This window comes from Rhopalosiphum maidis, chromosome 2, assembly GCF_003676215.2.
Source record: "Rhopalosiphum maidis isolate BTI-1 chromosome 2, ASM367621v3, whole genome shotgun sequence".
Classification (NCBI taxonomy): Eukaryota; Metazoa; Arthropoda; class Insecta; order Hemiptera; family Aphididae; genus Rhopalosiphum; species Rhopalosiphum maidis.
In genome coordinates, this window is record NC_040878.1 from 50205242 (window position 1) to 50217957 (window position 12716).

At 30.2% G+C, this 12716-nt stretch overlaps 1 protein-coding gene across 1 annotated transcript; it reads left to right on the forward strand.

Annotated features, from left to right (window-relative positions):
- The first annotated feature begins 9797 nt into the window (after positions 1–9797).
- On the forward strand, positions 9798–12095 carry LOC113553981 (NKAP family protein CG6066). The gene is made up of 4 exons (XM_026957597.1): positions 9798–10027; positions 11047–11146; positions 11221–11347; positions 11411–12095. The coding sequence occupies exons 1-4, from the start codon at positions 9921–9923 to the stop codon at positions 11797–11799; spliced, it is 723 nt and encodes a 240-aa protein (XP_026813398.1). The 5' UTR covers positions 9798–9920; the 3' UTR covers positions 11800–12095.
- The last annotated feature ends 621 nt before the right edge of the window (positions 12096–12716 follow it).

Consider the following 12716-nt stretch of genomic DNA (forward strand, 5'->3'; position numbering starts at 1 on the left):
AATATAACAAAGAATATTACATGTGAAATTGTTCAAACAGTAATAAAATAACCAATAAAATTGGTACCTAGTTATCATGTGAAAAATGTATAAAATAACATCAATAACAATACATAAAATAAAAAAAAAATAAAACAAACAAAATCAAATTATACAAATTGTATTTATGCAGGTTATGAAAAAAAAAAGTGAGAAAACAAATACATTTGGTTCACTAGTGAAAACTGAAAACAGGGACAAACATGGGCAGGAGGTGGTATACAGAAATACAACTGAATCATAGATAAAAAAAATATGAATAAAAATGAAATACAATTTAAAAAAAACCAAATTAAACATCAAGATTGGTATTGCTATAATATGCTTATAATCGGTATAGCATTGTAGTGATGACTTGTGCTCTTTTTAGAGCAGACTTTATATGGACATTCTTCCATAATGGATTTTATACGTGCAAAATATCAGTCAGAATAATAATAATACAAAAATATCCAATACAATCGGTATGGTGATCGCGTGAAAAATAAACATAATAACACCAATAACAATATACAAAAAAGCCCCCCTCCCCTCCAAAAAAAAAAAAATGAAACAATAATAATAATAAATTTGGTTAACCAGTGAAAACAGGGAAAAAATATGGGCAACAGATAATATATATAGAAATACAGAAAATAAAACGAATCATGACTGGTCTGCAGTATATAAATTTATATAATTATTAAAATGAGCATGAAATTGTAGAGATGACTATAGCTTTCCTTGGGGTACATTTTATGGACACTCCTCCATAAATTAAATGCATGAATAAAAAAAAAATGTTTAAATATTTTTAATTTTTAATTGATTGCTGTATTTATTGTCATTTAAACTACAAGGTCGTGGAATATTATTAATGGATTTTATTTGTCAATAAAATGTTATTAAAAAAAATTGTTGTCACCGAAATTATTTATTTATTTTAACCAAAATAATCTATATGTGTATTCTAGTACAAATAATTTTTGTAAAATACAGAATTCGTATTTAGTATTTATACGGCGGTAATGTTATTTTCGGTCGCGTCGCCAATTATGTTAATTAAATGTTGATATATATTTTATAATTTATATGAAGGAGTATAATATTATTATACTGTTATTATTATAACTAATAAGGATAACTATTAACTACATACTATAACATTCGGATCACACAAACGTGATTCATGGAACTTGGATACAAATTTCTAAATATTATACCAATAATTTATTGATACTTTCATACTAAAAGATTTTATTTTTAAAAAATTTTACCATGTTATATAATATGCATTAAAATATGATGTATTAACTATATATATAGTGATATAGAATATAAATAAATATAAGGTATATGTATCAAAGCTATACGCAAGCCAGGTTACATGTACCTATTGTACCTATACCTACATCATAACCCTAATCTATATTAAAATTAATAATATTAATAGTATAATAGCAAATAATTTTTATTTAAACTTTAAATAACTAGAGAATAACTATTAATTTAAATATGCTTATTGTTAAATTATTAATTTTAATAGTTTTTATCTAGGTACGTATTTTACTATAATGATTAAGGTAAAATTAAAATTAAAAAAAACCAACTTTTAACCGTCAACTTCTAAGTTTCAAAATTTTACTATAGGCCAAACAAAATTCAAATGATCTAACCCTAATCGGATATTTTTTCGTTATTCATTACACATTTATACTATTTACTGGACGGTTTCTCACCAGTTTCCATGCGTAGTGCTTTTTACGCTTTCCCGTTATTCGTTAAAGTATATTTTCATTTGATCGTGGATGGTCATCTTTAAACCGCGTGTTTATGGTTTCAGCCATCGCAACTGTAAAACCACGACTTTCTAGTGGCATCTTAATTAAGATACATCTCTCCAGTACGGACAAGAAAGAACTACGTTTATGTGTATAAGCGGTTCTTCCGCTGTTTTCTGCACATCATTCCTTATTCTTCCGTCGTATCTGCCTTATAGATACTTATAAAGTTGTAATGTTCATCATAGCCTCTTTCTGCATTTAAACCATTTTCTCTGCTTTTTAATTTTTTCAATCTGTTGATGTTCTATTCGGCCAATGACTCATTAGCTCCGAATTCGATTGTCGGTTAATGCCTAAGTAAGGGCTAGTTCGGGACCTCTTGGTGAGACTCTGATATTGGATATCTGAGTCCGCAAGCTCCCCCACCACGTCAAGGTGGGTCCCGTCGGGGGAGAAGTGATAGGTGCAAAAAATTAAAGAGTAAAAACTTAAACCGTTAAGTCGCATGATTTTTCCATTGGTAATACGCGTGAGATTGAAGTATTTATTACAAAAAAACAAATCACTTTTATAATACCTAATCATAATATAAATTCATAAAATAAATATATAAAATAATAATATATATTCTAATGTATTGAAAACGTCATTGTATCCATAGTCCATACACAATAATAAATATAAATAAACAAATAATAATAATATACATAGCAACAAAAAGTTTCAAGTCACAATAAACAATTTTTGTTAAACGATAAATAACTATGTAGTAATAACTATTTTTCTTTTAAATATTAAATTTTGATAAAAATGTGAACTTATAAATTTATATGTATATATATAAATATTTATGACAATGTATTTTTTATATTTGCAATTATTGATGTATAAGCAACTTTTAACTTATAAGGACTTTGTAATGGATTTTAAACAGTTTTACTTATAAGTAAAATGTATTTTTTTATCATCTATAAAATAGATAAATTTCATAAGTAAAAACAAAATAAAATAAGCATAATATTCAAAATGTATGGCGAAAATTATACGAATAATTAATACCTAAGAATAAAAATGTATAGAATTAAACGAATTTTTCCAATGTTAAAGGTAATTTTAAGAGCATTTTTTAGTGTATTTAAAAAAAAAAAATCTATTATGAGTGTCTTAAATCGTATTTTTTAAGGTATTTTTCTTGTTTTCTAGAGCATTTAAATCAACAAATTCCAACAATGTCCAACAAGTCTATCTAAACATTGTTAGGTATATTTTGGAAAATTCTGCTAACAATGTAATGCCAACTTCAGTACTTCACATCACTAGAATTTACGGTAATATTCATCATATCTATGTTTGATTGTTGGTTTTTACATTTTTATGTAATTTAAATTTTTAAGCGTGGTATGACTGTATGAGTATCTAAAATATTGCAATTAAAAATATTCATATATTTATGAGACTCCCACATACGTGAACTTGGTCTCCCAACAGTATTTTGGTTTTTACAGGGTCCAGGAAGAGTTGCAAATTTTTTTGCGAGACATGCATATAATTACATAAAAATTGCAAAATGTTGATACCGGTTTGTCCTATAGCTATCAACAGCTAGTTAAATGCCTTTATAAATATATGTTAGGTTAGTAGAATGTTTACTATTTCTGTGAACATGCCGTAAGCATCATAGATTTGAAATTCGCAAAGCACTCGGCACTCTTGTCCCAGAAAAAATCAAAAGTACATGAAGATGTGGGCGCAGAAAGTTAATATACTCTCCAATGTAAAATTATTTTTTACTTTTCATAGACTTGTAGGCTTGTAAGGAGGATTGTGATCTAAAAATTAGTCTAAACTGGACGGATATGAATCCCTTAACCCGCTTTTCTCGTGAGAACGCTACTATATAAAGGAAATGTATTATGAGAATTTGGAGATCGAATGCGTAAATCAACAACTGCACCTTAAGGGTGGTTATGCAAATACAAGTAATACAACGATATATTCGTGTAACGGCGCACTTATTTCACGTCTATTCGAATGGGTTTCGACAATTTACAAGCGGACTAATATCGGACTATACATCCGTAGCGGTTTTAATATATAGTCCACTTGTCTTGGCAAGAGACGGCTCACTCATCTCCCTCGTGTATCGTGAATACCACGGCTTATAACGACCGCATCCGCCCACGCTCGGTATAGCATAAAAACGAATTATTAAAGACCGTAGGTCGCAACCACTGAAAACAAAACCGTCGATGGCCTGTACCGATAACCAAGACGAGTCACAAACATATTCATATATTGGCCACTGATTGACAACAACAATACTATATAATATAATATATATAATATTACGTCACGGTTGTAACAAAGCATATTCATACTAATAATAATATGCACAACAGGGCATATCTAATACGGCACAATTACAAGGTGACCTGTCTGCGTTTGCACTGTGAGCACGCGTGATTTAGGTGTGAGGCGTCGTCCGGAAAAAGTGCCTTTATAGTATGGCCTTTGTATTGACAACGAAACTGATGTGTCACCGATAAAAAAAAATCGACTGACGCATAAACGATCAGTATGTTGGCGATGAAAAAGTAATGATAAATTGATAACATATAAATGGTAAATGGTAAAATAACCAAAACGAATGGTGTATCGTCGGGCGGTTATGAATTTTACGCACCAAAACAATACAATATAGTTTTGACTTTTGAGTGTACCAATATAGTACACTCATCACTCAATAGACATTAACTAATTTATATCAATCTATCATGAACTAATCTACATTATATTATATTATATATATATATATATACAATAGCTTCCGCTTAATATGGGCACGTCGAGACCAGCCCCGTTTGCCCACATTAAGCGGTTGCCCATAAAAACCAAAATTAGTTGTATTTATTATTTGTATCGGGACCAGACCATTTTGCCCATATTAACCGGTGCCCATATTAAACGGAATCTATGGTATATACTTTCAACAATTGTAACATACGTACTACGTACATACATCATTGTAAGACCAATACATTCCTCACTTCGTTCAAAATCTAAAATAATATTTTTAAATCAATACACACTTTCAAACATATTTAGTTCTTGTGAACCAATAGACACTTTTGAGATCTGGGGTTTCATTCCAATCAAGATTAATAATAGTTTTTTTAGATCTTGATGACACGCTTATTTTGCTTACATTATTATAGTAAATCATTTTTCCTCCTATTATTGCCATAACATCCACTTCGTCAGCATTAAGAGTAGTAGTTTGTGTTTCCTATATAGGGTAACGGTCACTTAAAATAAAGAAATTTTAATATAATAACGCTTCTTATACAGTAGGCGTATTATAATTTATAATATATTATATGTATACTATAATTATATTTTAATTGTATATATTATATTGAGTCCAAATGACTACCATCATTATTTCTTTAGAGTTTAGACGCTAAGACACGAATTTAAATTCAACACCAGTAAGCTGGAAATGGGCGAACGCTTAACTGTGCTAAGACAAAATTAAAAATATATATTTTAACATTTTAAACCAATTAATAGCTTCTTATTAAATGTATCATTCGATATTTATTTGTTTATATTACATATTACTTATTATATTGATGTATAAAATGCATTTTTTTAACATTTTAAAAATTTTTACATAAGTGGGGAATCTTAAGTTTTAACACGAGCGTAGCAGGAAAAAAAATTACATACGTTAATTCCTACATAAGTGACAACGGTTAGGTTGACAGGTACGACGTAAAAAAATATACTATGTTTTATGTATTATTATAAATTATCAAATTGATGATAATACTGTCTTAAAAAAATTAAAATATCATAAAACATTTCATTTTTATATACATTTTAGTATTATATTTCAATAGTAGTTATTGAAATTCTCAAATTATTTTCAGTAAATACGTGCATAAGAAGAAAAACTAAGAAGTCACACATAAAATAAAAACGTCAAAAATATGCCGAAAAAGAAAATTTAATAAATGAAAAAATTGTAGAGTACTCAACAAACGAAAACAAACCACATAAAACATAATTTTTTTATTATAATTATATGCGTGACAATATCATCCGATTGTACTTTGTCCCTAAAAATACACGGACGAGCCCCGTCGTGTGTATATCTATATAATTGTATAGGTATAATATACGGCATCGTTTATTTATATTCTACGCAAAATATATGATGATGGGATGGACCGAACATAGAACGCTCGTGTTGACTGTGCGCATGAGCAGACCTCGTGATGCACTTCAACAATTCGCGTACGGAACAGATCTGTCACCACCGACACAGAAATCTGCAAATATACAACGAAAATGAAATTATTATAATAAACTATAACGATTACTATAAGATATGACACGCGGTCGACAATCGTTATTGACGTTTGAAATCCAACGATGCGCTTGTGTAATATGCAGTCGTAATAAACGTTATATGATTATTATTTTATTGGTCACACATAAGTACATTAATAGATAACGATGGCGATGTACGCTTGAAGCTGTTTGGATTTTCGTGTCTTTTTGATTGGCCTACGTTTTTCGACGGACCATACAGCGGCTGCTATAGATACGCACGTGGACCACGACTTGGACCCAACAGTGATGACTAAGTTTGCGACGACGTATTGATGGCAAAGACGGTACGGGGTGAGTTGCTTGGAATAAAAATGTCAGCAGTGTTGACTCAGCTGTTGTTTCCGGGTACGGTGCAGCCGGTGAAATCGGCGACGACCGTATACAGACAGAGCGTTACCGACAGGACGATGTGGATCGTGGCCCATGCGGTGGCTGTCCGCAGACCAACTGTACACCTCTTTTACGACTTCGAATCCCAACGGCAGAGTTCTGTCCGCAGTAATTTACACGTGGATTCGCCGTCGTCGCGAACTATATAAATTCATTCGAGTTTCGCCGTACTGGTACGTTAAGGTCAAAACGCACGTATAATTAAACGTGCTCGTGGTAATTTTCAGCCGAGGAGAAAAATATAAACGAATATAAATATATATTATATATATATCAATGTGACCAGTGGCTGTATATGATGATTTGAACAAAATTTCATCGGTTTTCCAAAATATATTAATGTGCGGTAATTTTTTTTTAATATTATATTTGTATTATTCATTATTCTTTTAATTGTTTAACAAGATAATAACGTCCCCGAAGAGTAAACACAAAAATAAAAAAAGGATAATAGTAGTAGTAACATGCATTTTTATAAACATTTTTCCTCTGCAGAATTTGGGTAAAAAACATTACAAATAAAGGTACCTACAAAATAAAGTTTTCTGTGTTGTATTTGAAAAAAGTATCGTTAAAGTAAGGTAATACGCAAAATTAAAAATTTTCAGGGAGAAGGATATTCGTGATTACTATTAAACTATACACGCGTTGTTAAATATGTAGCCAAAACATTTTATGCGCGGAAAAACACTAAATAATCGATAATTTTTTTTTATTATTACGGCCCCTGTCGTTTTTCACTTAAAAAACTTAATATACGTCGTTTTTGGAGGGAAGGATGTTCGCGATTGCTCTAAAAACGTGGTAGCGCGCTCAAGGGACAGTCGGCACTTCTTTTTATGCCAATAAAGTCACAAAAATCCAAAAATTTAATACCTAAAGCCACTGAAAACCATTTTTTTGAAAAAAGTCGTATATAAGTTGTCGAGGCGAAGGGCTTATTTTTGAACTCCGAAACTTTTGCAAATTAAAGTTCCCTAAGTTTAGTCCGTTGTGATGTGTCACTATAATATTTTGATATATAATAAATAAATATATATATTGCCACCACAGCCACAGTCAGGATATTTATAAAGTGGCGTGGTGATGGGGTTTTTCATGGGCCTTTTATAAACGCCTATAGTTATAACTTATACCTATATAGGTAAAGTATAGGCGTAAAATAAATTAAATACCACCCTTGGTATTAAAATTTAATTGTTAATATTAATTTTAGTTGGGTTATTGGTATTCCATACTAGGCCCGTGGTCAAAAAATAGTTTGCCACGCCACTGTATATTATACATATAATACAATTTATGGATCCTTATATGTACCGTACATGCCACCGCTATTAGACGTCGTCACTGCGGCACTCAAATTGGTTGTGGGTTCCCGTATTCCCATATCACACGATATTCGATTTATTTTTATTTTTTTACTTTTACAATAATATCTTGGCGAGACGTTTCCGACACCGACATTGTATTTTTGCACGATCGTGCAAAATACCATTTGCGATTTGGATCGGCTTCTTTATCGGTCGCCGTATTATTTTTATGCGTCCCCGATTGCGTTCGGTCGTTCATGGCAACCTACTCGGTGTTAAACGCCTCCGTACGTTTTTTAATATTTGTATCATTGTCGTACCGCTTCTTCGCCGCTTGTTCCGTCGTCGCACGCCGACTTCTCTACCGTTTGTCCGTTGTCTTTGTATGCGCAATGCAGTACGCGTGGTCTCACTCTAACTATACCGTTATGATATATGATGTTTCGTGTTCATCGAGCAGTCGGTCGCATTCGTTCCGTAACGATTGTAATAATTGTCGAGCTCTCGTTAGTTAGTAACAATTGCCATAACCGCGCTGTTGGTGTCGTTACGGCAGCATCGTTGTCCACTCACCGGTACCGCTAGCCGCCGTGTCGCCGGGCCGGGCGGTCGCACGAAAAATTAGTCAGCTGGGACTTTGGGGCTTGGGCGCTTATTAGTTATTACTGTGCGACCGAGACCCGCGTGCACTACACATTTGTTTTCATCTTGTGTAGAATATTTTCCTGTCTTTATTGATTTGTATGGGTTAAGCGGTTCGCCACGTTCCGGAACACGGTCAAAGAAATTAAAAACCACGCCTGGATAACCGATTCACGTTAGACGGCGTTTGCACGAAAAGTAGTCACCCGGGAATTCGGTCGCCAATATTATGATATGCGATTGTCAAATGCAAATAAGTGGTTTTTCAAGTACAAACTAATATTGTACTTCAAATATTCCAGTATAATGAATAGAAAGCCGATGATTTATAAAATAATTATTGGTGGAATTGAATCGAAAAAAACTTAGGACCGCATACCTATTATAATATATTTATAACGCATATAAATAGTGTATTATTATGCTATGCTGCATATAATACTGAATCGTACAGGTATATTGGAACTACGTATGATATGTTCGGTGTAAGCAAGTGTAGGTAATCGACTTCCGAAAAATCTTTAAAATAACACATAACTGGTATAATTATTTAATATGTAGTATTTAAAATTTGAAAATCACTCCACTGACATACGCGTAATTCGTACACAATTATGGAATAGTAAATGGTTTTTGATTTTTTGAAAAATATAATTTTCGAAACATTTCACCTACCTCCTCACCCCGTAATATCATTATAACATTATTAACGTAAAAATGTATTTCCAACAGCACAAACATTTTCTCAATATCACAAACAATGCTCAACAGCGCCTTACATTATACCATGATTTCACAGACTGTTGGTCATATTGACAACGATCCTTGTCACTGCATCTAAGAGTGAACGCTCCTTTTCAACTCTTCGTAGACTTAAAAGTTATTTAAGAAATACCGTTGAAGAAAACAGGTAGAATGGCTAAAAATTAATGCATACCCATATAGAAACATACCTATATCTAGAGCAGAGGTTTTTGATGATTTTGCTTTCCAATACCGTCGTTTATAATTCAAATAGGTATTCATTCTATTCAATTTTATGTTCTTTTCAATACTATAGGTTTTATTTGTGGGTTTAGTCAGTTTAGTGTTATTTTATGTGATTTAGAATATAAAAATTATTATTATAGTTATAGTATAAAAGTTTTATACAATTTGTAGATCTTACACATACTGTCTTCTATTATCATGTAATGATGGCGGTAGTTGATAAGTGATAAAATTATAATTGTTAAATGATAACAGTGATAATAAATTAATAAAAAATTGACAATTTAGTCAATTTAGTAATTTAGTATTAGTATATACATTTTACTGTCAATATGGTAATTCAAAAGTAACATACAATATAATATAAATATACCTACTACCTTGTTGAATGACAATGTCGAGTTATAATGATCGACGACGAAAAGAACGTGAAAACATCGGTTTGATAGGTGTAGCAGAAATTTGGGAAAAATCTCCTCCACAACCTGTTAACAAGTAATTCTAATATTTTTAAATAATATATATATATTATAATATAGCTTATACAAAACATAAGTCTAACTTTTAGAATACTGAAGAAATTATTAAACATCAGTATTAGATATAACTGTTTTGTTACATTTTAATTTTAACATATGTTTCACTTTTGGTATAAGTATATAAAGCATAAAAAAATAAAAAAAATTGATTTAGTTTACTATTCTGCTTTGTACAAACGTTTTTTGATTTAAATTTAAAAATAAAAGTAAGTTATTTAAATAAAAGTTTTATTCTTAGCTACAAGATTTCAAAATAAATACCTAATGGTTTGTCATTTGAATTTACTATGTAGTTAGAACTTTTAATTCTTAATTCTTAATTTATATTTGTTTTGGTGCACTATAAAAACAATGCTAATAATATTTGTTGATCATGTAATCATGTTTATTAATTAATTTTTATGATATTAATTATTAAAACGTTTGTGGTCAGTTATTGTTAGAGCAGTAATTTAAATTTTTTTCAATAACCAACGAAATCAGGCGTTACTGATAATGCAGTATTATTTTTAATGGTATTTGACAAGACTAGAGATGAGACTGACCAATTACGTATACTCATACATTTGGGCATGTAATAATATCACACAATAATATTATTCCAAACATTTTGTTTGTTTATTGAATTTTATCCATTCTTCAATTCCATTACCTCCTTATTCCTCGAAAAATGTTGGTCCGCAATAAAAAACATATCTCAGATTTGGCCCGCCGTAAAAAAAGGTTGGAGATTCCTGCTCTACAATATAAAATATTTTAGTTGCTATTTCCTATTGGTTTTTCCTAACCATAATTTATACCAATGTATATGGTATGTATTTTATTATTTTAATATTCATAAAATATTAAAAGGGTTATTAATGCGTATAAGTATATAACACTAATATTATTTTAATAAATTTATATATTTCTTGGTAATATATAATAAATAATAATAGTACTAATAGTAGTTACTTTGCATTTTGTTCATAATAGTTTAGATTCGGATGATGAAAATGGTTTGAATCAAAACAATCATGCAATTGATCCAATTAAATCACATAAGAAGAGGAAGAAACATAAAGAAAAATCAAAGGTAATATATAGTACAAGCTGTGGAACTTGCAAGTTATTTTATTTACTTAGTATTTTTCTTTTTATTTACTTTAGAAATCAAAAAAGTCCAAAAAAGCAAAAAAGCATAAGGAATCACATAAAAAGAAAAAGAAGAAAAAAGTATCATCAGACAGTTCAAGTAATTCAAGTAGTGAAGACGATGAATGGATTGAGAAAAAAGGTTAAAAAGCGTATAGTTTGTAAAAAGTATTTTTATTTAATTAATGAATTATTTATTTATTAGGTGCCAAAGAGCATACCGTTGATGACATGGTAGGACCATTACCAAAGCCTAATGTCACATTAACACAAAAAGAGTATGGTCGCGCTTTGTTGCCTGGTGAAGGAGCAGCCATGGCAGCTTATGTACAAGATGGTAAACGTATTCCTCGTCGTGGTGAGATTGGTTTAACATGTGATGAAATATCATCTTACGAGTCGGTTGGGTATGTGATGAGCGGAAGTCGGCACAGACGTATGGAAGCTGTGCGTATTCGTAAAGAAAATCAAATTTACTCTGCTGATGAAAAACGTGCATTGGCTATGTTTAGTAAGGAAGAACGGCAGAAGAGAGAAAATAAAATTCTTACTCAGTTTAGGGATATGGTGAAAAGCAAAACCTCAAATAAGTAATTAGAAATTAAATTTTGTGTTAAATCTGTATTAAATGTAAAATAATATAATTGACTGATTACAATATATATTTAATTTATTTGTATGAAAAATACAATATATTATTTCTCCAATAAAATTGTATTAAATTCAAAAGTAAACTTTAAGAGAATGAGACAAATTTTAAACTAGAATTACATGTATTTGTCATACTTGTGATGGATTAAGGTTTTATTTATGTTGTTTTATCCAATAGCAAATACAAAATTATTTAAATTTATTTTATTATATTATGTTGACACTTTAATATATTACTTAAATTACCATAGGAATATTCTAAAATTCTTTTATAGCTTATATGGTTATTATAATTATTATGTAAGATGATTTTTTAAGATGATTGTATTTGTTAGTTATACACATTGTTTTTAACTGTACAATTATCTTATAGACATGGAAAAACATTATACAAATTTTGACTTTATAACTGTGTTTTATGTATTGATAACATATCCATTTTTAAATGTTTTTATATTGTTAGAAAAATTACCAAAGTTCTTGAAAATAATCAAACGACAAGACATACATTAGGACATATTAAATCTATTGGTTATGTATAAAAATCTTTATCTGTAATCAATGCACTAGTGATTTATTTCATTAATTTAAGGAGAGACTTTATCAATGATGCCATAGTATGGATTCCCCTTGTCAATAAATCCAGTATTGTATAGTGTATATAATATTTTGTTATTAAATAAATAAATATTTACAGTTACGTACCTTGAGGAGGGGAGGGAAAACTTCCCTTGCACTACCCCGTGAATCATATTATATAATATGTGCATTGTTATTGATTGTTAGTGTTTAACAATTTATAGTAAAATGTTCAAACTTTTAAAGTGCATAAATGAGAATTTTACCTATGGTTTTATCTA